The sequence below is a fragment of the Uloborus diversus genome, chromosome 3 (genome assembly GCF_026930045.1).
Source record: "Uloborus diversus isolate 005 chromosome 3, Udiv.v.3.1, whole genome shotgun sequence".
Lineage (NCBI taxonomy): Eukaryota > Metazoa > Arthropoda > Arachnida > Araneae > Uloboridae > Uloborus > Uloborus diversus.
In genome coordinates, this window is record NC_072733.1 from 5494635 (window position 1) to 5521250 (window position 26616).

The following is a 26616-nucleotide window of genomic DNA, read 5'->3' on the forward strand; positions in this document are numbered from 1 at the left end:
AAGGCACAAAAACTGAAATAAGTTTCGGTACAGCCCAAAATAAAAGGTAAATGAAAAATTCAACCCGGTCGCATTTAAGCTGATGAAATGCAAAACTTACTGGCAAATGCTTCCTGCATATTCGCAACAACCCCTTCCAATTCGTCGAGTCGATTCTGGAGGGCAGTGGCATCGAGAGTTCTATGCACTTTGCTTTGAAGTTCTGCAACATTTATTCCAGAGACTGATGGTGCTTGAAGAGAATTAATGACAAGGGGCTGAGAAAAGTACTTCAATCCTGTGACAGTATTGTTTCGATTTCGTTGGAGGGTTGAAGCTGCTAATTCATCAATATTGGTTCCGTTTACAAGTCCAGCTACTGTAAGGGATCTCTTCATTTCTACATCTCCGAATATAGTTTTCGTTCCTGTAACAGTTTGGTCGCCATAGGTCATCAGCAAGCTTTCATCGGAAATCTTTAATCCGTCAACAAGACCTTCAACTCTGAAAGGAAAATAAAAGCACAAATTAGAAATACACGAGACAAGCTTAATCCTTTGAGGCACGATGGCTTCACGTTTTTTCGAACAGGCAGTGACTTCAACAATTGACTGAATAGAAAAAAAAATTAAAAAAATTTCCTCAAAAACCAGTGTCGCAAATTGTTAATACACTTAAAAATTTTCCGGAAAATTTACGGTAATTGTTACTGGCATCCATGTTGCCAGTAATTATTACCGTAAAAATCAAATGTTACTGTAAAATTTTACGGTTTCCTTGGTAGGCCGCAGCAACCAATTGGCGCTAGAATCGCTTATTTCTCCGGTAAAAATTACCGTAAAAATCTGCGATGCGTTAGCCCGCCATTTTACAGTAACAATTACCAGAAAATCTTCCTGAATTTTTAACAGTGTACCATGTAGAAGTATTTTGCTCTACATAATTAAACTGTAAGAAAAATTTTCAGTCCCTATACAAAATAAAATATTTTACCGTCATCAATATTGCTACTTGTCTAATGAATCAAACATACCTCGCATCGTTAATAATCAATTCGTTGAAAGTCTTGATTCCGGCAACATTAAAAGAACCCCCATCCTTCATGACTGTCATTTCCTTCCATTTTGAAACATCAACGTTTTGGATCGTTTTCCCTTCATCCATATTCAAGTCTCCCGTCACTGTAAGAACTTCATGAAATATTTTGGGACTCTGAATGTAATTAGCATGATTCTTTCGCATCAAACCACTTGGAATGTCAAGACCATTTACTTTTCCCGCTACAAATACGTCATCTAAAAAGAGGTTAAAAAATTAGTTGATGAGGGTAATATTCAGCAAATTAGCAAGACTCGCTGCCAAGAGTTCAACAGTGAAAGATTTAAATTTCCGGAAGTCAATCTGAATTGGTAACATAGGAGCTCAAAGACTTCTCAAACTCGTATTTGAAAGTTATAGACGATCCGATGTTTCCCAGGTTAGAATGAAGTTTATCATTTACATCCTGTCATCCCTATTGTCTTACCTTTTATTTTTTAAATTTCATGATGCTTTATTATTTTAAATGCATCAAGCGTCATTTTACAATATTTTTTCAACTCGCACATGTGCGTTATTGTAACGATCTTTAAGTCTTGTTATTTAAAAACCACTTTTATGTTTTGTATACAATCTGTCTCAACCTGCATTTAATAGTAAAAATTTGTTCTTGTAATATGGCCGATTTTTATGAGCCTTTCTCAAAGTCCCACTGTATCCCGCGTCCTGTCACATTGTGCCCCCACTTGTGACAGTGGGGCAGCTTTGCCTTTTTTAAAAGGAATTCAGTGAAAAATTATGAAAAAAATTACAGTATTAGCTAGAGTTCTGCAATCAGGTTCTACAGTTAAAAAAATTCTTTCGAGTAAAAATTAAGGAAATTATGAAAAAGAAAAGTAAAACTATCCCACTGTACCCCTCTTTCCCTTACTATATAAGCGATATTATTTTTAAAGAAATTTATTTTATACCCAAACGGATTGAAAAAACGGTACAGAAGTAAAAGGGAAGATTTGAGTGAACAATATCAATGGAAAGCTGCCGGTAACTCCTGAATCAGAATGTAAGCATTCACCACGGTAACACTATAAATCTCAATTTGAAACCTAAACTTGTAAAATATTTTATTCTCTTTAAACCAATTAAAAGCATTACTATAACATTGGTAAAATTTAGAATTAATCGGGAAACTTAGGTCCTTTCAAAGATCGCGTTTACATTTAACTGAAGGAATTCAATCTCTAGAGGCATCAGCAGCTATGAAACAAAGTTATGTAAATAAGATAAAGGCAGTATTATATTCCTTAAAATTCAAGGTGCATTCAAAACGATCTTACCCAAGAAAACGACTTCATCAAAGTAGTATGTAGCATTAATAATCTGTGAGCCATCATTTTTCAGAATCCTTTCATTAAGACTTTTCATGTCAATTCCGTTTATTCTTCCATCCGCAGTAGTAAAGTCTTTCACCGCCAAGGTACCTATAAAGGCAAGCCCATTAGAAATTCCCTATTAGAACATATCTGTAGAGAGAATTCAACCGATTTACGATGAAAATCATACCAGTAACCGAAAGCTCATTAAAGTCCATTTGAGCAGGGATTTCTTGATCTCGAGTTAAACTCATGTAAGTTTGATTAAGCAAGTTCAAATCAACACCTCCAAGCTTGCCTTCGAGTCTTATTACCTATAAGAATGGAAGCAAAAATAAAAACAAATTTATATTTGATATAAAAGGAGCAGTTCTATGAGGGGTGTTCACCAGGAGGAGGGGGGGGATCATGGCGCTGACTAAACCATTAAAATCTAAGGGGGGGGGGAACTAGTTTCGACTGGTCAAAAAATCCACTTTCTTTCATTTCCTGAAAGTTAGTAAAACTGTTGAATATGTTGCCATAATTTCAATGCAAAATTTCTATTAGTTCTAATACTACTTTTCGTTATTTTTTTTTTCAACTAGTGGGCATTTTAGCTCAAAAAGTGATTGGCAAATTTGTGTGAATCTTTATTCAATCAAATCTATATGAACCCGATTCTGGGATGATATTATTGAAAGTTTTTTTAATGCAAAAAAGGTGACGAAAAGTGATAGAACACCATGAAATTGTATTTCAAACACCTCGAAAACATACAATTTAACCTTTTTGCACAGTTAGGTTCATACTCTAAGGAAATACGTTAACGAAAAAACTTAGTGATTACAGAATGAATTTGTGACTTCGGTAATATCCACCAGCAACAAGCTCTGATGGCGACTGTCCATGGACAACAGTTTCTAACTATTTCTGGAGTGGAATGAGTTCAAAAAATTAAAAGTACTTCAAAACACGAATAAAATATCTACTAAGTTTGAACAAATTCCGATTATTCTTTCCCTGTTAAGAAAATTCACGAAAAACTGAAATTTCGGCCTCCTAAACTGGTTTCCCTTCTAAGGGTGCGGTTTTTAGAGGCAATCTTGCCTCTGAGGGTTCGTTGTTAGGGGGCTCGGTAGTACCGGCGGCGCACAATCCTGGGTAAGACTAGCTATTTGCAATAACGTTATTTTAGATTGATTTTTATCATCTCTATAGCTTTATTTTTCAAAAAATAAAAACTGTCATGGACACAAGCTTTCTCCTATCAAATAGAGCGTGCCAAGAGTCGAGACAACAAGGATATTTTTTTTAATTCTAAAAGTGAGAAAAATAACAGTTTCAAAACAATTTAATTATAAACACTATCAAAACAATACTGCAAAAGAAAAAAAAAGTATACTATGGGACAGAAAATTTCTGTCGCAAAAGTTAAGTTTTCTTTAGCGTTTAATTTTTGGGTTCGTTGAATACAAGTCTTTATGCTGCCGCTAAAACTTTGGTGAACGACAAACTTTCTGATAAACAAAAACTTATTCATCCTCAGACGTCTATGAATTGTGAACTTAATTTGCGTGATTAAAATTTAAAATTGACTATACAAACGGTTCTGGGTGCAAACTAATCTCAAACTGTCTTGCCGCCGTCCTTCGCCCACAACAGAATTTTTTTTACAAAAACAGTCGCTTTCTGTATAACATTGCTGCATCCAACTTTAACAACGAACCTTTTAAAAATAAATCTGCAAAATTTCCTCTTTAGAAAACTGCATATCGGAAGTTTGCAATTAGTCAAATGGAGAGACACTTTTATCTCGGGAAGCTCTCGTCACACGCACACGACCGAATAAGTAATTAACGGCTTACGTTAAATAAATCCTTTTTCAAAACCTCAAAAATAAAAAAATCACTTGAAATCTTACCTTAATTTTAGCTGATAAATTAAGAAATCGAGTACAGTACACTTTAAATGGATGTTAAATTCAAATTATTTTTCAATTTTTAAATATAAAACTTGCTTACCCCATCTAAAGTGACATTCTGGAAAGTTTTCAGCCCGGAGAATTCTATGAGTGAGCTATTCTTCATAACAGCCAGCTCTTGAAGCTCTTTAAAATTAACTCCGGCTATATCTCCTCCAATTTCAACGTCATCCGAGAGCACGACATCTCCTTTAATAGTCAAACGTTCTATTGTTCTCTCGTTATTTGCAACCAAAGTATTTTCGCATAAATCTGCAATTGAGACTCCATCAACTAAACCATCAACGGAAGCATCGCCATTAATAACAAGGTCTTGAGTGAATCTCTTCTTTCCGGTTAGAATAACATTTCCAGTCTTTAATACAGCCTCTTCTGAAAGGTCTACACCTTGAATTTTTCCGGATAAGGTAACATCCCCAGTTGAATATACCACATTATCAAATACAACGGGACCTTCGATCACAGCAGGTTCGTTTGTTTTTACTATTGACGAATTTAATTCAATTATGTCTATGCCATTGATCAAATTAGCATTAACATTTTCAGCCGAGAGTCCATTTGCAAATAGTACGTTACCCTGTATCAATTGAGGAATATCACTCAACATCCAGTTGTATTTTATATCCCATTCTGTAACTCCATCAATTGTTGACTGGAATGATAGGTCATCAAAAGTTACTAAATCTGCGAAAGTTTTTTTTCCAGAAATTTGCTGTGGTACGTCCAGAAGCACTGCATCATTCCATAACTCATCCAAATCGACTCCATTGAGATCATTCGTTTCTAAATTGACTCCAGAAGGAACGTGTATCGTGCCTTTTACAGTTTTTCTTCCAGTTACGGTCTGCACACCTGAAAAAGTAACAAATGCAGATTATTGGATTGTGCTGTTCAGTTTTGGTCACTCATGTTGAAACCTTAATGTCTGTAACTTGGGCTAAACTTCACTTTGCAAACAGAACAGGTTACTTACTTAAATCCTAGGTTAATCTCAAATTTGAAAAAATGTTAATTTATTAGTGTTTTAAACTCCCGATTATTCGCGGAGTAGGGTGACTCAGTTGCCACTGATATTTCATAAAATAGGGCAAAAACGTTATTAGTGTATGCAATGACTTTAAACAACTATACACTTGCATGTATTTTAACTATAGCTAAATTTATAACTATGTAAAAAAGAATGTAACAAAAAGGATCTATCATTGCAAACCGATTACACACATGCAAGGAAATCCCACAAACAGATTTACTAAAATGATCTAGTTAGGTCACACCAAAAACACTTAAGGGAGTGGAGGGAAGTTTTTTCGAATAGACTGGTCCAGTTACTCATTTACAAGTGTATGTATTCTAAAGCAGTAAGCACTGTTGACCCAAAAAAAATATTTTTTACTAGCCAGGCTTCAGTGATGTTGGAAGGATCGATGCCATTTGAAGAGAGGGGCAAGAAAGAATTAGGAAGGTCTAAAAATAGATTTTGCACTAGTTACGTTAAAATGTGTGCATTTGCCATCATCCATTTAATCATTCTGTTTCAAAACAAAAGTGAAGTGGGAAAGGTCGCGGATAATCAGAAGTTGACTCTGTTTGGAATAGTTAACTGGAAACTATTTTCTTGCATTGGAGTACATAGTTTAAGGAGGGTACTCTCGTCAATAGGGATTGATAAACAGACCTGAAACAACCTAGTTTGATATGAAAGTGTTGTTTGTGTTCATCTTCTTATCTGATAATATTAGAGAATGGAAAAAATGATCTCATGTTAATTTCTTATCTCTTTGTTTTCATTAGCACATTTCTAGAAGACAAAACATTTATCACTGCAAAAACTAATTTTAAAGCAAAAAAGATAATAATTCGGCGTTTAAATTCTAAAGGCAACCGTAATAATCCACTATAATATTAAAATCTGTTCGCGTCCGTCTGTCTGTCTAAAGATCGATCTTCTCGAGAACCGCTGCGAATCGAGAGTCAAACGAGATACCAATCAATTCGAAATTTTCCAAAGAAAACAATAGGACCAATCTCGTAATTGTGTGACTTTAATTAGCGGAGATATTAATTAAAACGTTAACAACGTTATTTAGGAAATTTTATTTCTTTCCTGTTGCCATTTTGCATATGCGTGAGCAAGTAAAATTCTAATAATTGTTTTAAAAGAGATTTTTTTGGCTGCTGTCCAAATCTTAAAACAACGTTTCCATCTAGAATTTCATTTTAAATTAGTTTAAAATTGGCTGCCCTATTCGGACATAGCCTTTATTTTATCGTCTGTCTTGTTTTAATTTTTACATTCAACGTTCTTAACTCTTTTCGGCATATGAAAGTTTCTTTAGCTGTGTTTATTGATTGTAGTGTAAGTTTATCATTCACCTGCCTCATATCTTGGCACACTTAGGATGTGCGACTAATTATGTTTATTTTGTTGGACTTTTTCTCGTCACATGGGTGAGTTTTCGAATTGTAATAACTCTTTTTTCTTCCTGTTTCTATTTTTAAAATACAGTTTATATCGTTAAAAGAACACGTTAAATTAGGATTGTTTGGATTTCTTTGTGAAACAGAGTTGTACAAAAAAGATTTTTAAGGATTTGAACTAAAGCTAAATTGGAATCTGATGACTTGGTATTAAATTAATGCTTATTGGTAGTTATTTAGTCTTGGTGCTTTAGTTTCACGTAATCAACCAAAAAGTATGTGTCATTCTATGTAAAAAGTTGATTGCAACTGTACATAGATATAGTCTTTCAGATGTAATTCATTTTAAAGTGAGCACAGATTATAGTTGATAATGCATATATTTTCATCTTTTGTGCCAATTGAAAATACTCATAACTTGAGTATCATTGATAACTATGATTAACGTTAAAGAGATTCGACAAAAATATGCTCTACTGGTGTTTTGTAAACCTTGCATTACGCGTATTTATTTACTCCTTAGCGCTTAAGAAACTGATGTCAGAGTAATACAAAAACATCAATTGGACATCTCTTTCATTTTTTAAGTAGCCCGTGCAACGCCGGGCACTCAGCTAGTGAACTTATAATGTGTGATGTTACAAACGCTATTCAAATACACCCAAACCAGTTTTTATGCGGAAAATAGGGACCGCATAAAAAAAATCGCACAAAAAATTGTTAGAAACTTCACGAGTACCTTTAAAAAGTTGTTTTTGCAGCACAGCTAAAAACTTTATGCGGTGGATAAAAAGTCTCATAGAAAATAACCAAAAAGCATACTAATTGTAATCTTTAAACGGAATCAAAATGAACCAAGAGATAATTTTTGCCGAGTACTGACAAAATTTCCCGAATAAGGAAATTTTTGGGAGGTCACAGTGACTTCCCATCGGGGTGCCTATGTCGTCATTTGAAGATACTACCTTGACTAGTTTAAAAAATAATTTCGTCAATTAAATCCCAATCTTGATTGAAATTTTAATATACCGCACAAAAAAATGCCGCATAAAAACAGGCTTGGGTGCATTCAATTTGTTATTGCTGAAAAAAAAAGTTTTGTTCAATACAAAGAGTTTTAAACAACATTTCAAGTAAATTTTAATTTAATTGGCATCTCTGAAGCAGAAACTATGCTCCAAGTTTAAATGATTCATCACCTAAGAAGTATTTTTATTAAATTCTTGTCTAAGCACGTCCTGCAGTAAGGGTTAACCCTAGAGCTCTGTTGTATTTAGCAACCTGCAAACCTCTGTAAAATACAGTAGAGAACAAATTCAAATTGTTATTGCCAATGACCCACAAACTACTCACTGGGCATAAATTAATTTTAAACTTGTGAGGAGCAGCACTAATCTTGTGGAAAATTAAGATTCTTTCAGAGTTCGCAAAAAGAGTAATTTTTCCAACAGTTTTATAGGCTTGAGATTTCCTACTTATTCTGAGACGAATAAAGTTTTATAATTAAAAAATTTTAAAAACGTCTTACTGCTTATCACTTTTTAAAAACATTCTACTATAAATGTTGCTTTCTTAGTTAAAGCCCAAAATTATTAATTTAACTGCAAACATACTTCAACTAAGATTTCCAAGAATTATTTTTTTCCATATTTAAATAAGAGTTAAAACAAAATATTCCAAAAAAATTAATGAATCCATTGAAATATTACATTTTTTAATAATGCAAAGAAAGAAATTAAGTAAATAATACAAAAGATTACCTTCGTAGGTCATTGTGTCCTTAATCATTTCATCAATATCTATTCCATTGACTTTTCCCGTGATTTCTACACCATTAGCGTCCAGCTCTTCAAACGTCACATTTTTGAAGTATCTTACACCCGAAATAGTTTGGTTATCTGTCAGAGTTACAAATTGATCAAAAGGAATGCCATTAATGGATCCAGTAACAGTGAGACCCTTCATTGCTACGTTTTTGTTGAAAACTTTTGATTTAATAGCTTGATTTCCAATTTTGAATAGAGTATCATTCAAGAAGCTGAAGTTTTGATTGTTTACTAAACCTCTCACTACACTGTCTTCTTCCAAAAATACGTTTTCGAAAGTCTTGTCCCCAGTAATGGACTGCGGTTCATTCTTCAAAACTAAATCTCTCCTAATGTTTACGCCGTTGATGTCATCACTTTTAAGATCTTTAATCTGGAAGAAAAATAAGTGGATTGGTTAAAAGGAATAAGTTGAATCGGAACAAAAGGGCCATGCCACGGAAAACTCATTTCGCCCGCAGGTAACGCTTCATATTTCATTAAAAATGCTTTATTAATGAACAAATGCTTTCTGCTTAACAAATTACAAACTCATGTGTGATTTCATAATCAAATTGTCATTACCCTTTAGAATTATTACTTTTTAATTAAATATATGAACCATCAGGTGCGGGACAAAGGGTTGTCTTTTTCGTGGAATGGCCCAAAAAGTGAAACTTACATGCACAACATCTTCAAACCGCATGTCAGGAAGCATCGTCTCGTTCAACAACAAAGCTCTGTTAAATATATCATCGATGTCTATGCCCGAAATACGGCCTTTTACTGTAAGGGGACCATTGACAACCAAATGGTTGAATGTCCATGTACCTAAAAAAAAAAATAAGTAGTTTAGGTCTTGAGAAATATTTTTCTGAAATCAATGTAGATTCAGCATAGATACGTTAACATATTTTGTACTTTAAGTCGCGATTTCATTAGTATAAAGTGTTTCACTGAATTTTTTCCACTGCGCTTTTTAAAGCCTGTAGGGGTAAATTGGGACAAAATCGTACTGGGGTATCAAACGGACACTTCTATTTTGTGTAATACGTGCTACTATCAGGAGAAAACACGAGTTACTGCTATAAAAAGCAGTATTAGTAGTAATTTGCGCCGGTCAGTCCCATTATTTGTGTGAAAGTGCTGAAAATTTTCATAACCTTTTGTCTGATTTAGAAGAGAAAGATTTTATACAAAAGTTTCTTTCCGATATAAAGTGAATGCAGTGAAAAACTTTCAACACGAAACTGAGGGTACCGAAAAAAATTTAGAGTTAGAATTTCGCGTTATAACATTTGTCTTTAATGAAACTGTATACCGCCAGGGTCAATATATCGTTGTTTAAACAGCCATTTAATTTTCAGTTTTTTAGAGCAAAGCTTATTTCAATGTAATAATACATTTTAGATTAGAAATAATATTACATGGTTTGCATTACAGCCCTAAAATAACCAAACTTTTTTCGCTACATACTGAGAGACAAAACCGCATTATGGTTTGTTTCGAAAAACTACGGAGAAATGAGTCAGTTTTCAAGTTACTAACTTAAACTAAGGAAATTTTTAAATTTATGATGGCGTCAAAGTTATTACATTTAAATCAAATTAACATTTGGAAATCAACTTTTTTAAACTGCTATTTTCTTTTAACTTCATTTAAATTATCTACGTAGGGTAGGTGGGGGTAAAACCCCGCGATTTACAGTTTCTATAATATCATGGTTAAGAAAGGATAGCTTTTCCCACTTTTAATTAGGGTCGTAGAACGGTTTGTTAACTATAACTCCACCGAATTCAAACTCGGTCTGATTTGTAATTATCCAGAAATAAACAATTTAGTTGAAAATCAAAATTGCGGGGATTTACCCCATAAAATGGGGTAAAGCCCCGCAATGCGGGTCTTTACCCTATTCAAGATGAATGTGAATAATAGTGACTGCTTTATGAAAACATTTGACAACCCCTATAGTGTCATTGGTTTATTGTTATACATCAGTATTGAACTCTAATATCTCACATATTTAAACATTATTTTTTTAAAACTAGTACAAAAATGATTGCGTCTCCACAAAAGAAGGATTCAGTTACGTGGGAAAATATGACAGCCGCATTATGAAAAATAACTTAATTGACTGAAGCTAAGCTATATGTATAGTTGGGACGAACCTAACCTGCCTGCATAATGAAGGCTCTCTTGATTCTTATCATAGCATTACGACGCGACGCTGCCAGGTTAGTTTTACTGCAACTATAGGTACCCCTACGTAACATATATTTCTCCCGGTTTACTCTCTTAAAACAGTTATGGTGTTGAGAAACCATGCTGTCCTGTGAGGTTACGACAATTTTTTAATTTATGCTTTCATGTACAATGAATGACTTTGTCTCAGTAAATTTGCTGGCTATTGGAATATTTTTTTTAAATAAAAAACCCTTTTATATAGCCTTCTCCATCTTGGCATATTGGAGTTATCTTGGCCACATTGCGCAGGGATAAGTTTTCGGTTTTTCCCAGCAATGTTACTCAAAGTGAAGAGAAATCTACCTTTTTTGAAATCCCACACTTGTTCCCTTTTTTCAGAGATTTCTTCATTCGATCTATTTGAACCGATTTTTAATGTCTACCAAACAAAACGCAGAAATGGTGGCAATTAAGTGCTTCATTAAGCTTGACATTACTCATGATTTCAAATTGTTTTCTTTTATAAGTACTGGGACAGAAAATCATACGTACGTAAATGAACAAAAAAGGAAATTATATTATTGGAAACATATTTGAGTTTAAATAGACGTAAGGTTTTATACATAAAAATCCTATCCAAATTAAATCTTTAAAAATAAATTGTCGGTGGACATTTATTCATAAAGTAGAATAAACTGCACAAAACGCATGCTAAACAAAAATGTCAATAAAATTTCAAAAATTACAATTTTAAGAGCAAAGGAGCAAATCTCCACACTTTTGGAGATGCGGGGATTTTCCCCATTTTGCCACTTTATGAAAAACGCTCCCTGTTATCAAATAGACATTAGAATAACTATTTTTACTCAAAGGTGAAGCTTAAACGCAACAGTATCAACGTGTTACTCCTTCATTATTCGTTTCAAATCCTGCATTTTCCAATGTTCAAATAATACTTTAGAAAAGTTAGATCAAAGTAGTAAAAAACAGATTTACCCCTTTTTCTCGTGTCTGGATTACCTGGTAAGGACAAATTTTCACGACGCAATAGATTTTAATAGGACAAACCTACCACCTAAAAGTAAACTTCTCACTCCAAGGCAGTCAGGTCAAAAAGTCTGTGCGGGTTTTTACCCCGCGCGGGGCTTTACCCCCACCTACCCTACTTCTGAAATACAATTGCTCAGGAACGAATTACTGGAAATTAAAGTAGAAAATTAAATGCAAGATAAAAGAAAAAATTCTTTTGCTTGTAACTTTTTCCCGTAGTCTTAAAATAATCATTATTTGCGTTTGTCTAGTTTGTATCTCTTTTCCTTGTATCCAAACTTAAGATCGGTTTTTTGATCAATCCTTTGCTTTCGACTTTATAGGGTGTCCGGATTTACCACGCATAGTTTTGCCCCCTCCCGTCGGATAAAAAAAATAATTTTCCAAATGTTAAAAAAAATAAACAAAAATAAAATAACCCTATACATCAAACTTTCTAAACTCAATATTAGCTCTCAATGTATAGGGAAGTATGCCGACTAATTTTTTATCCTAGAAATATCTTAAATGTTTTTATTTTACTTCAAAAGTTGAGATTTCTGTACTTTCCCTACTTTGACCATCTGCCTAGTGATATTTCTAAATGTTTTATTATGATTCAAATGCTAGTCTCAATCAAAAGTGTTAGAGAAACGTTAAAATAAGAGTCGAAATCGGGAAAACGCGACTAGGTATTGAATCTACTTCTGTTTGCAGGTATACACCGGCTAAAATGTTTAAAACTTTACAAAGTGCTTGTCATGCTTGCTCCACATACTTGTCTCCACCACTTACGTTCATGCACACAGATTTAAGATTAGTACAGTCAAGCGCCCATACTTGGGACAGTTTTGAACTTTTACCTTTGGTAGCATATTGATCATGTTTTCCATTTGAACGAAGCATTCTACTTTTAGGATGTGCCGTAGTACTTCAGGACAAGATATAGATGCGAAGATATGTCCCTTCAAAAATAGAAATAAATTCATTTTCCCCAAGTTACGGAACCCCCCTGCCCTAACTTGGGACATTTATTTCAATATTTCTTTCATGCAGTCAGCAATAGATGATTTTGGACGCTATCATTTTAAAGAAGTTGATGTTACAACTCAATTGAGAAAAATATATCATTTGATAGAAATAATGTAATCTTTTAAGCGTTCAAAAATTTCAGACTGTACTTGCTTCTGAAAATATTGAGTGTCTCCCCAGCCTTCCTAATTCTTTTGAATTTAATATTTCCGCGTTCCCCTTTAGCGTTCTCTCCGACAGACAAAGTTACTGATCTGGGGGTCTTAAAAAGTCAGGATTTAAAGTTTAGCCAACAGTGCAGCATTGCTAGCAACAAAGCAAATAAGATGCTTGGGTTTATCAACAGATCTATTTCAAACAAATCTAAAGAAGTTCTTCTGCCCTTATATAGAAGTTTGGTAAGACCCCATTTGGAGTATGCTGTTCAGTTTTGGTCTCCTTATCTTAAGAAAGACATTAATGTATTGGAAAGGGTTCAAAGGCGGGCTACAAGGCTAATAAGTAGATTTTCCCACTTAGATTATGATTCCAGGCTTAGAAGGCTTAAAATGTACAGTCTTGAGCAAAGTAGAGACCGAGGGGACATGATTCATCTGTTCAAATTTATTAAAACGAAAGATGTTACGGGGCTAAAGTTTAGCACTGAAAACAGGACAAGGGGTCATTCTTTTAAGATGTTTAAATCTCAGGCTAACATGGATATTAGGAAAAATTATTTTAGCAGGGTAGTGGAACCTTGGAATAGCTTACCGGAAGAGGTGGTAATGAGCAAGGGAGTAGACAGTTTTAAGAGGGCCATTGATCTTCACTGGGGATTGCAAATTGACTAGGACCAGTCTAGCTGGGTCCAAAGACTGTTGCTGGTCGCCACTTTTGTATTTGGAAGAATGAAAGTAATTGGTGAAATAAAATGATTCTTAATGCAGCTGATTTTTAGCTCTTCATGCTCATTTCCTATACATTTTCATTCCTTCATAATACGTGAAATTCAAATAATTTAGTCTTGTCTACAATTTAAGACTCATTTTCATTAGTAGAAGTAACTTTTAATGTTTTGGCAAAACGTCTTTTACTCATCAACCGATTCCAATTTTCTTTTTTTTTTTACAATGACAACTTTTCTGTCCTGTTATGGTATGACGCACTTATTTTAATTAGAATAGTCATTTAAAATTTTGATATTTATACCTTTTTCTTAATGATTATTACAGTTTATTCCCGCAGCATTCTTTATAAACACTTATGCTTTAGTACTCTAACTTGGAACAGTGTCCCAAGTTCGGAGTGTATTTGCAATTTTCCAGATTTATGAACAAATTAGTTGAACTGAATTTGTTAAGTGGAAATGAAATTGCCCAAAATAAGACACAGGTACATAGCCTGAAATGAAATGTGCATCAAATTCGATGTAATGCGTCGAAGTTATTATAGGTAACCAAAATTATTTCCACAATTAAAAGTCTCATTTTCTCGAAATTTTCAAAAATAAATCAACCCATAAAGCTGATACAAAGTTTAACTCGCATAGCCTCAAAAGATAACTATTCATTTATTCTGCAACACCAGTTCTTGCTGGTAAAATACCGACACGTGTACTAGCCCTCAAAACTAAATTTTGCAACATATGCCAAGTTAGAATACTGTCCCAAGTATGGGCACTTGACTAGCAAAAACCGATATACTTGGTAATATGGTAATACAACTTTCGATTAACTTTTGCACTAAAATTAGTGGCATGTATGCTCTTTATGGAATAAGAATTCTAAAAAGTAAAATCAAACTAATACTTGCTTAGGAACGGCAAAAGGCAGTTTTAAAACGTTGCAGTATTAAACATTTGAATCCTTTTGGTTTCATTTTCTGAGGAAATATCGTAGAGAGCAAATTCATTCCAGGATTATGATAAACTTACTTTCTTTAATATGACTTCACCGATTCCTTGCCCCCCACTCTTAGAAAAGCAATCGACTATATATTCCATGTAGCAAACCCAGCGCTTAATTGCTTTAAGTTTTTAAACTATTGTTACACAGCTTAGAACCATTTTCAGGTTTTCATGAAACTAAGTGTGTTACCTGGATTTGTTAAATAATCTAATTGAACAGTTCAAGTTAAAAAGAAGTCGAGTGACAAAAACAAAATTTTACAGCTGGAGGAAAACTAAATTAGTATTAAATTAAACTACCCGCTAAAGTCACATTAGTGAATAGCTTGCAGCCTATAAATAGTTTGCCTTGGAAATAAAGCTATTCATTAGAATGGATTAAGCAGTTATTTTAATGAATTCAAATCGCTGAAATTTTAAAGGAAAACTTTGTTCTGTAAAATGGTTTGTCACAAAACTCCTTTTCAATGTCGACTCCTTAATTAGGACAACTCGAATCATACAAAAATTTCATAATAAATTGCTTTCTAACATCATTTAGACCTAATAAAAAAAACTGAAATTTTTTTTTTCAAGAATAGCATTTGATATTAGGATGGATTTTTAAAAGAAACTTGATAAATTTTTCGATTCACTTACTATTTGAAGCCACTGGTTCATTGCGGCGCAATACCATAAGTTTGAGCTCTGAAAGATCAACTCCATCCACAGTGCCTTTAACATAGCTATCAGCATCCAAGTGGATTGTTTGCAATGTTTTTCTGCCTTTAAAGATATTAAAATGAGTTTAATAAATGTATCTTAAATTAACATAAACAGATATTTCACTTACCTGTAACCAACTGATCACCAACTTTCAACATTATATCGAGCTGCGGAAGAGTTCCTTAAAAAGAAAAATAAAGTTAATATATTTAAGTTTAATGATAAATATTGATCTTTGCGTCAGGAATTCTCGATAAATTGAGGATATACCTGCATCAGTCAATATTTTGAACCTTTGGAAAAAACTTAAAGCCTAGGGTAACGGCACCAGTAACAGACATCGCTCTCAGGTTAACTGAATTTAAGCCTTTTAATGCATTTAGACTTAAAACTATTTTTCTTTCATGCAACTACATCTCATCTAACGTTTGACTGCTTTTGGATGCTCTGAACCAGTTAATTCTATTTTTACTTGCTCAATTTCGAAAAAAGGTCCGACCCCCAGTAACAGACTGACAATTCTGATGATAGCCAGTAACAGATATGACAAGGAAAGGATGAGTAATGGACAGAATTCCCCTTTTCTCTTCAAAATGTGTAAAAATTCATTTTTAGGCCTAAAACTGTATTAAACTTAAATGAACATTAAACACTGGCAGACCTCGTGGTAGCTGTTCATAACCTTCCACTACAGAGTTGTAAATACCAACCGGCCCGCGGGCCGGTGCGCCCCTCCCCTTTTCTGTGCGCCCTTGTGGCTTCGTTTTTTTTGCGCCCTCGAACCTGTTTGTCCTTGGTTCCTTTTTGCGCCCCTAAAATGCGTGACTTCCGCTTCTTTTCTGTTGCGCCGTCGAACCTCTGCATCTTCGGTTTTTTGACCAACCTGGATTCCTAAAGGGCTCTAGTAGTTCTGCCGCCCTAGGCGATATTGACAAGTCCCCCCCCCCATTGAATATTAAAAATATAAAATTATAATATATTAATAAAATAGAAATACTAGTTTAGTGCTTAAAATTCTGCGAATTTCTAGTTAAATTCCAAACTGGATTTTTCATATCCAAACACTGGTACACACTTTAAATTATCTTGAACATTAAAGTAGTGCATCTTATGGCACTGAAACATATTAATATTTTGATATCTACACAAACCTTCAACGGTATTTTGACAATTGGGCTGTTAGCATAGACCCATATGACAGTGGTGCAACCAAGGGGGGGGGGCGGGGAGAAGCAAGGGGGCCGCCCCTCTTCAGAAGGGGCAAGCACATTAATTTTTCAAAAACATTCCATACTGTCAAAGAGAACGCGCCTTGGGAAAACAAAATTTTAATAGGAAAAAATATAGAATGTTGGGGAAAATCTAATGACCTCAAAGTGCAACACTTCGGAAGCCCCCTTCCAATAGCCAAAACTATTCAAGAGCGTCTCAAATCTCGGTTTCCAGGGATTCAATTTCGCAAAATTACAGGGGACCTCGCCTTCTAACAACATTGAAAATAGTTTAAGACCGCTTTTTTAGGAATTACAATTTTGAAGAACTGCTGAGCCCCAAACGTTACCAAAAGTGGTCGACAGTCACGTTTTTACTACTTTAGTTTCGGAAAAATTCCGAACAAGACCCACGAACCTTTCTCTAATACCATCCAATTCGTCAAAAATTTGATTTTTTGAAACTACAATTGTATGAGGCGCTTAGCACGCATTCCCCTTAAAATAGAGGGAGCTGATGCTCCCGTGAAACATCGGAAAATAGAACTAAAATTAAAAAAAAGGGGGAGAACTTTAAACTCCTCTTCCCAGTATCTCTAAATGTTAGTAATGTCCAGTATCACTTGTATTTTTTAATGTATTTTTGGGGAGAGCCTCAGAGCACCTTTCCTAACATCAAAGTTAGTCTGCAACAGCGTTTTGGAACTTCAATTTCGAAAAATTGGGAGACGAATGATACATTTCACTCTAGTTTTCAAAAAAAAAAATAAAATGGGAATAGCCCCTAAGTCCCCTCCCTTTCCCTAACGTCAATAAATATCGCCTATAATAACGTTTTTAAAACCTCAGTTTCTAAAAATTTCCTCAGAAGTCCTCACGAAAAATTCCTCCCCGTAACATCAGAGACACTCGAAACCTGCGTTCTTAGGACTACAATTTCAAAAATTTCTCCGGGGGAGAGCCCCCGGATATCCCTATCAGTAGGGAAAGTTCAAGTGCGACTTCTTTAAATACCTGTTGCTCTTTCTGCAAGTGTAATAGCAAAGGTTTAAAAACAACTTGAACAAAACTTTTAAAATATACTTTAGATTATATTAGGTTATATTAGGACCTTAACTTACCGTACTTTATAACTTAAATTTGAACATGTTTCAACGCATTTACTATTCGCATTCTTTTTTACTATTTGTAAAGGAATATGTGTTATACAATAAATATTTATCAATTTATAGCAACAGTTAAATTTCATCGCAATCCACCTTAAAAACACTAATTGCAACATACTGACCAAATTTTTAAGCAAATCGGTTCAGTATTAATGTAGATTGAGCATTTATGAGGACGAACTGCCGCCATCTTTGATGACGTCAGTCTAGAAAATGTACCAGATGGCAAATGTCCATCCAAAGCTCGAGATACTTTCCAGAACGCCTATTAAACTTGTGTTAAAACTTTCTCCCTGCTCTAATTTTCTACAGAAGTGTTGAGCATTTATGAGTACTACCGTCCGCCATCTTTGATAACGTCATTGCATAAAAATGTACCAGGTGGAAGATGTCCAACGAAGTCCAAAATACTTTCTAGGACAGCAATTGAACATTTAAAACAAATCTCTGAACTCAAACGTGTGCCGTCAGATTCTGGACTAAGTTACGAAAATTAGAAGATTAAAAATAAAGCACCCGTATCTGAATACTGAACTCTTTTTCGGAAAAAAAAAAGGAAGAGGGTTTTTAATTGCAATTTGTGTTACGGTATATATCCGTTATAACAAATGAAAAATCACGCTGACATGCTCAGTATGTAGTGAATTTTTAATCAAACCCTTACGTACTTTATTAAAAATACAACTTGATCGAAAAATTTAAAACAAAATCTATTTGTGTGTGGGGCGGGTGGCATTTTGAAGCTCTGCCCCACCCCAGAAACTTCCTAGATCCAGCACTGTGTGTTACTGAACCCTTGTCTGTTACAGGTGCCGTTACCGTATTGTTGGTACCGTTACCGTATTGTTGGTGCACATATTGTGAAGGTTTTCACAGCCCATTAACTAGGATTTTTTTCCACCTTGCTCCTTTTAGCGGGTAGCCTTCGGTTGAACAAATACTAACTCATGAAATACACTGCCAGCTCAGTCATTTCCAGCCGAGGACTGCAGTTTCGTGCTTATTAGCACTCATCAGCCCGGCATAGGAAAGTGACTGAGCTGGAGATCCTCGGCTGGAAATTACTGAGCTGGCGGTGTATTTCATGTATTTCTGCTTTAGCCCTGGCTAATTGGGTGGTAATTTACCGAATATAAATTCTAACTCAGATTGGACATTCGCCAAGAAAGAAAACTTAATCCTCCAAAAGTTCAAAAATTAGGCTTTCGCAACTACTCCCGCCAAATAAATTGAATACCTGTAGTAGGTATCACTCCAAGTCCGTTTAAGGAGCTCAGCACATTTAATTGGACCATTTTTGTTGGAGCAGAAAACTCTTGAGGCGCTGATATCTCAACATTACGAGTTATGTCGACGACTCTAGGACCAGGTATTTGTAGTCCATTAATGCTTCCAGTAACTTGCAGGTTTTTGTCGAATGACACTGTTGAAAACTGCATTGGAGCTGCAAAAAAAAAAAAAAAAATCATTACTCAAGAAGAATTTTGTAAAATAGACTGAACTTGATAAAAAAAGTACTCTATTGTACTCTGAAAACAAGCCTAAAACTTATCTACATACCTTTAATTTCTTGACTACCATCTTTCCAAAATACATTAGCCCACAGATCGACTATGTTTATTCCATTTATGGTAGATCCAGGTACCATAGTCAAATCGTAGATAACTACATCGCCAAATACTTTGGAACCAGTTATTGTGTATGCTTTATCCATGAGAACAATATCATTCAAGAACTTTGATAAATCCACACCGTTTACAAGTTCAGCTTCTAGCCACGTTGTATCAATATCCTCAAAAGTTAAGTTGCCTGTAATAGTTTGATGTCCACTCGTCAACAAAATATTATCAAGAGAAATCTTAATACCATCAACTAGTCCAGTGACTTCCACATTATTTGCAGTAAAGGAGCCCTTAAATATCTTTTCCGCAGTTATTACATGTGTTCCAGTTTTTGTCACTAAATTATCAGTATTTATTCCATCAATTAAACCTTTAACAATAACGCTCCTCGCATCAACATTTTCAGCAAAAAGAGTTCCACTAATAGGCTGCCGACCATCAAGGAAAACCAATTGATTTTTCCAATCTCTTATATCCTCTCCGTTCAGGAAAGTAGTCTTTATTTCATCAAACTGACATTTATGGTTCATACAATCGAAAATGACATCTTGAAATTCAAGCGTATCTAAAGGAAAAGCAAAACTATATTTAAGCGTTGCTTATGTCCAAAAATTATATACAAATGTTCACATACATACACAAAGTTTTTCATGCGAGTAACTTGACGCATCCGAAGACTGAATAAAATAGAAGTCTATTTTTATTAGATCTTTATCGAAAACAATCATCGTGAGATGCCAAGGGGCGCATGCGTCATAATGTAAAAGCAAAATCGGCAGTAGTGGGACCAAGGAAAGAGCTTAGAAGTGATATTAATAAATCACATGAAAATGAGTCTGCATTGGCGCATGTAGCTAAAATTGTCGAAGGAAACTTAAGTCGACTTCTCTCAATAGTCTTGAACATTTTAGACATCAACGTTCCCAATTGTGAATTTCAGTTCATTAGAAAAGGAAAAACTTTCAAGACTACTTCCATTTTTTACATTTTAATTTGTAGTAATTTGCAAGTAGTTTATTCTAAGTAGATTTTTAAATTAAATTTATAGGACTATCTTTTGCTAGTACTTATTTAAAGCCGAAATTAAAGGTTTAGCGACTCTGCTTAGGAACTCTCATCGTGTACAAATTGTTTACTCGGCAAAGGTTTCTTAAAAGTTGTTAGAACATGGGACAATAAATACTAACTTATGGCGTACTAAAAGAATGGTTTCTCTGCAAACACTTCTGAAAATTAACGAATTTAATTTACTGCAGGATAAAAATTAACTTTAGTTTGCATAATTGCTCGAATAGAAACAGGGCTGCGCCGTCCCTATGTGCAAAGTCGTGCAGCACACGACGGCGCCAGAGTCAAAAAGGCGCCGAGTTCTACCGATTAAAAATGTTTCAAATAGGGGAATAAATCTATAACCGAAAAAAAAAATTAAACTTTTAATTTTTGAATGTTGGAGGTGAAATTATACTGCTCATTGAAACAAGCAATCTGCCGTTCTGCCTATCTTAAAAGAAAAAAATTATTGCCTTATTGTGTCAAAACACGTTCCGAAGCACATTACACTGAAAACACTTGACGCTAACTAATACGTAAATTAGCATTTTTCTTCCTAATCTGCAATGTGAATGCTTTTTCTGTAGTGGGCGAGCATACGATCGCTATTTCCCATTTCGGCTACTGAACTCTAAATAACTTTTAGATGTTAAGTAAAAATGTACACTGTATTCAAATTAAATATTTGCCATGTTCCGATTTCAGGGTACATAGATTTTCAGAGGAAAATTTTTCAGTCTTTTATTATGTCTTAAATGTATTCTTTAAATTAGATTTAATTTTTTAAAATTAAATAAATTTAGAGAGCACCACCATCTTGAGCTACTTTTGGTATGTAATTAATAGTTCATTTTTTACTTTAACGGATTAAGATGTATAATAAGTCCGTAGTGATGCGCCTCGCACTGAAACCGAAGGGGATACTCGAAAGTGATTTAAATGCATATGAAAAATTTTCGCGAGTAATATTAGTCAATCAATGAAGATTTTAACTTCCAGTATTTTCCTCCTGAAATGTTTTATAAAATAAGAAAATGTAGAACATTTCACTTTTAGTATTAAGATCTTCACACTTCAGCTTCTAAAATGTCGGGGGAAAATCTTAGTTTTTTAAAATAAATTTTTTAATTAAAAATTTTCATGTTTCATATTATTTGTCAGCTGTATTTACGCTCCAGCCTCATCTTTCTTTTATTTCCCTTTTTTTACTTTAAATTCCGTATCGAGATGAAAATATTCAAAATTCCAAGCCCTGGAAGCCCCCCCCCCCTCCCAAAAAAAATCACTACAGATCGTTCTCAATTTAAGGAGAGCCACCCAACACCCGTGCTCTAACAACATTGAAGATAGAATTAGATTGCGTTTTTGGAGCTTCCATTTCGAAAATTTGCCGAGATCCTACGGTTACTAGAAAATAGTCAACAATTGCGTTTTTAAGTCTTAATTTCAAAATTTCGAAGCCCAGGGGCAGTGCTTTACGCTTCCACGCTGCATGCCCCGATTCTGTTCCCGGGTTGGGCATGTACGACTCAGCCGTTCATACCTTCAGTAGGTTGATAAAATGAGCACCAAGCGTGCTTGGGAATTAAATCCTGGGGATTCTGCGTTCGGCTGGACCACCTAACCGGACCGTCAGGCTTGCACCTCAGAGCCCTTGGTCAGGAAAACTGAGATGGGAACAGTAGGGCTTGGCCCTCATGGGCTGTCGCGCCACTGTTTTTCTTTTTCAAAAAATGTTCAAGGTTGCAAAAAATATTACGAAAGTCTAAAACCTTCGTTTTGAGGACTTAAATTTCAAAACATTGGGAGAGGAAGCTTAATCTATCAGAAACTTCATAAGTTCTATTACTTTCTCTAACGGCAACAAGCATGGTCAATAATCGCGTTTTCAAGGTATCAGTTTCGGAAAATATAGGAGTTATTCCAGGAACTTTCTCCCCTCTGCATCTCCATAGATAGTATAAAATTGCGTGTTTGGGCTGATTAAGAATTTAAGCTTAGTTTATAAGGAAAACAAAAACCATTAAGTGTCCCCCTCCCCTAAAACTGAATTCCGGTTTCGTCACTGATTAGTAACCCCTAGCCGATAATGCCAATCTGTTTATTTAGTATAGGATGTCTTCAGCATGTAATAGTCGCACATAAGTATAAATCTGCTTTCAATACTATTTAAAATATAAAACATGTTTCAATCAATGTATTGAAGTGTAGATATTAACAAAGCACAAAATGTTTACTCTTTTTTTAAATAAAATGCCTAAGGTATTTTTCCCCACAAAACCTCATACCAGGTGTTAACCATATTTCCCCGAACACCAATGCATAAAGGCGCTCAATAGACATTTGCACGACGGCGCCGATCAGGCTTGGCGCGGCCCCGAGTAGAAATTTTGGTTTTTCACTCTTAGAAGTACATGAATGTTAAGTTTCAACTTAACAAACTTAGCATTGAAGTAATATTTCCATTCTCAAAGTTTATACATGCTCACAAGACCTGTATGTCATAATTAGATCAAAATAAGATACCTTGAACAGATTGATCACCATCAAGCCTGAAAGCATGGTCTACAACATCCGTGAAACCTTTCAACTTCGTATCAATTGCCTCAAGTCTTTGTCTTAATTCGTCCAACTTCAACAACAAGCTTCCGTTGTATACTTCTTCAGTAATTATTTCCTTTAGCTGAAAGTAGATTGATATATTTTAGGAAAACCTTTTAAATTTTAGCACTTGTTAAATAACTTTGTTATTTCTTAATTTCGAGTTATTAAAATTCACTTTTTAGAATCCATTTGATTTTTATGAAATTCACTAAATTAGTACATTATGAGACAAGGAAACTTGATTCGTTTCGATTATCTTTAAAGATAAATATGCCTTAAACAAGAGAATTACTGGATAAAAACATAACAACGACAAAAGTAGGAAATATTTAAGCATATCTCATTTTTCAAAATTGAAACTCTTAAATGTGTTTCGATTTTAACTTCATAAAATTTGCATGTTTTATTTATTTTCTGCTGCCAGGCTTATACGCGTTTAAAGACTGGTTTTTTAAACTTTCGAATTCAAGACTTGAATCTTGAAGAAAAGACCAATTTTGTAGAATTAAAGTTTATTGAAACGTTGTCCTGGCATAACTTATTTCAATTGAGAGTTAAAAACTGCATTTGCATAAGTGTTCTGCCGTGAGCAGGTAAGGGGCAGTAACTGCAAATTTCATTTTTTTTTGCTCTTTCGTCAGCTATTGTATGTTGGCTTTACTGTACAAGCTTGCTTATTTGTTTTCCGCCGACAAAAGGCGCGAAAAATAAATCAAATTCCAGCATTTCCCTATTGTTAGTACGGAATCCAAAACTTATTTCTTCAAATTTCTCACATTTCTGCAGACGCTGCGTTGACCTGCCCACGGCAGTGTTGAACTCCATAATTCACTTATACGAGTACTTAAGTTACTTAAAGCTGAGAAAATGTAACGAATTTGAATTTTTCTATATCAAATCATAGACTAATAATAAGAGTAGACCGAGCTTTCCCAGACTTTCTGATGAAAAAAATTGGTTCATGGATACATCATGTGACTAGTGGAAAGCTTGGCGAAAACTTTGGCGGCATGGTTGCTAGATGCCAACATTATCTATAGTTTGGCACTCGACATGTATTTTAAGACGAAATGTATTTTCATTATAATTTTTTTTCTCCAGGTGCAGAGATTGAACTGTTTTTCTTTTAGTTATGCATTATTTTGGCATTAGTTTTTGATCACAGTTTTCAGTAACTTTTATTTCATTTAGAACTGCTACGTAGCGTTGGCGTGAACGTAATGGCGTAAACGTATTACGTTAACGCAAAAATGTTACTAATCGGTATCTTAAATTGAAATTCTAGTAAAAATCTTACCGTTTGTCGATTCTTTTTGGGCGCTTGCATCTTTAATTGTTTAGAGAGTTATTGAAATTGACTAAAGAAAAAGCACAATACTATCTAAACGAAAAACTCACTATATTAACAAAATATTTGCAACAAATTTGCAAATCGGACTCCATAAAAGATCATTCTTCCGTGTTCCATCAATTCTATTTATTTAATTTCTCGCCGGCGTTGATCGTCTGCTACGATCAACGCCCGCTTTGCTAGGATCCACCAGTCACATGGTTTGGTTTATGAGCAGCAAAAGGGTTGTTATAGCTCGGTCTACTCTTATTAGTCTATGTATCAAATAGTTTATCAGCATTTACAGATCAGCATAATTTTTAATATCTAAATACTACTGTCTAAGTGCATTTGAAACTAAATTCAAAAGAGGTATAAAAATAAATTTTAATGGTTGAAATGCAATAGTAAGTACATAAAGCCGAAAGGAAGTTTAGCGGTATGAAATGTGTATGAAGCGCAAAAGCAGCTACCGACAGAAATACTTTGAAATGAGCATTATTGAATATAATCTGAAAATAAGTATCTAAATATTACTTTCTTGGAACATTGACAGTTTATAAGTTCTAGATTTTTGAAAGAAATTTAAGATGACCTTAAATGCCTCATTTTCTGGACAACGAAATTAGACTGTAAGCATAAAGAAACTATAGTTACAGACATACAAGCAAGACTTAACAAAAAAATCTGTTTGCTTACTCACATGAGGAGTTGTTAACCTGTTGGCTTCAAAGCCATTTTCAAATATGATGTTCCCATCAACTGTAACTGAAGGCTGATCTACGAAGATCACATCGCTCAAGGCACTTGCAGCGGATTCAATCGAATTCTCTTCCAATTTTGTTAAAGTCTTCAAACACCACTCTGAACTTTTATCGTGCCAAGCTTGAAGCCTGTTCTCATAAGCAAATCCAATTTCATAAACTGTTAGATCTGCTGGATGGTATGGGTTACTTACACCTTAAAAAATTCGTAGTTATAAGAAAAAAAAAATAGGCAGAGTAAAAATGTCACGACACACAAAACCTGTTTTACCAAGAAGCTTAAAAATACATTATACAAATGATTACTTTCTGCTTAGTATGAATAAAATTAAATTTTATATGGCATTAATATACTGCGTGTCCACGTTTAACCTGAACTAACTTGTTGCAGCTGAGATGCATACTAGAAGCATACTTCCGATTGCAGAATCAGTTAAAATTAAATTTATAATTAGGCTTAAAAGCTTGACGTGAAAAAATGAAACCGCGCAATCTAAATTTTTATACATTCATATGATTAGGAAAATCACAAGAATAAAAAGTTCTGAACACAAAATTTAAGATTTCGAATGACGAGACTAATATTCAGTTATTAAGAGTAGTATTTCGTACTACATTACACTATTGGTCATTTGCATATTTTGAGGAGCCATATACAGGCGCGACGAAAGGCCATGTCAGCCTAGTCTGAAACAAAGGGCCAGGTTACAAATCGGAGTAGCAGAAGTTATAATTTTCACGGGGGAAGAGGCCTTAAATCTCGGCGACTCTGGCCATATAGTAGCTTAATAAATTTTCAAAGCGCAAAAGCTTGCGTATTTTTACGAATCATGGTATAAAATTTACATTTTCCTCTAAGAATCAAAGAAATATGGGTGAATATATGCTATTTGAATTTCAACGGTGCATAGAAATTCTTTTAGGTAAAAAATTTTAAAATTGTTATCTTATGCTAATTCAATGAATATTGTCTTTCACTTGGCCCACACAGTCAATTCTCGATAACTTTAATTTTAGCATTAATAGCTGAAAATAGTGAAAGAAAGTCTACTTCCCTGGCTTGCCTTTTTCTACTTTTTATACAATCTCGTTCAACGTTCATTTTTAAATAACCTACCATAATGTATTTTACCATAATCATACGCCTGAATAAACATCAAATCATTTTATCAAAACACATTGAAAAGATATTATGCAAAAAATAACGATTTTTTACGTCACAGAAGAATACTGTCACCCTCGCCTGGCGAAATTGAAAGACTGAAATTAAGCATTTAAACTGCCGAAGGATCTCCTCGATCGCGAAAAATCCGTGTAATACAGACTAAATTTAAAAACAAGCTAATTGTTCTGATTAAAATTCAAATAATATTGCGTCAATTCTCTATAACTGCCACAAAGCGTTCTTGCGCCAATCGTTGAAGTATTTCCTTTGGTAAGTATGTGTTATGTTTTATC

General features: G+C 34.4%; 1 protein-coding gene across 1 annotated transcript in view; it reads right to left on the bottom strand.

The window, feature by feature from the left end:
* The window catches only part of LOC129218193 (uncharacterized), a 58060-nt gene that overhangs the window by 14087 nt on the left and 17357 nt on the right, over positions 1 to 26616 (bottom strand). Inside the window, exons 9-21 of the mRNA XM_054852410.1 lie at positions 25098 to 25354; positions 22987 to 23143; positions 19349 to 19975; positions 19026 to 19232; positions 15535 to 15592; positions 15346 to 15467; positions 9259 to 9407; positions 8532 to 8970; positions 4394 to 5205; positions 2581 to 2704; positions 2355 to 2498; positions 1013 to 1274; positions 101 to 483 (exon numbers count right to left, since the gene is read on the bottom strand). Of these exons, the coding sequence (XP_054708385.1) occupies positions 101 to 483; positions 1013 to 1274; positions 2355 to 2498; positions 2581 to 2704; positions 4394 to 5205; positions 8532 to 8970; positions 9259 to 9407; positions 15346 to 15467; positions 15535 to 15592; positions 19026 to 19232; positions 19349 to 19975; positions 22987 to 23143; positions 25098 to 25354 (3741 nt within the window). The remainder of the gene's footprint in view (positions 1 to 100; positions 484 to 1012; positions 1275 to 2354; positions 2499 to 2580; positions 2705 to 4393; positions 5206 to 8531; positions 8971 to 9258; positions 9408 to 15345; positions 15468 to 15534; positions 15593 to 19025; positions 19233 to 19348; positions 19976 to 22986; positions 23144 to 25097; positions 25355 to 26616) is intronic.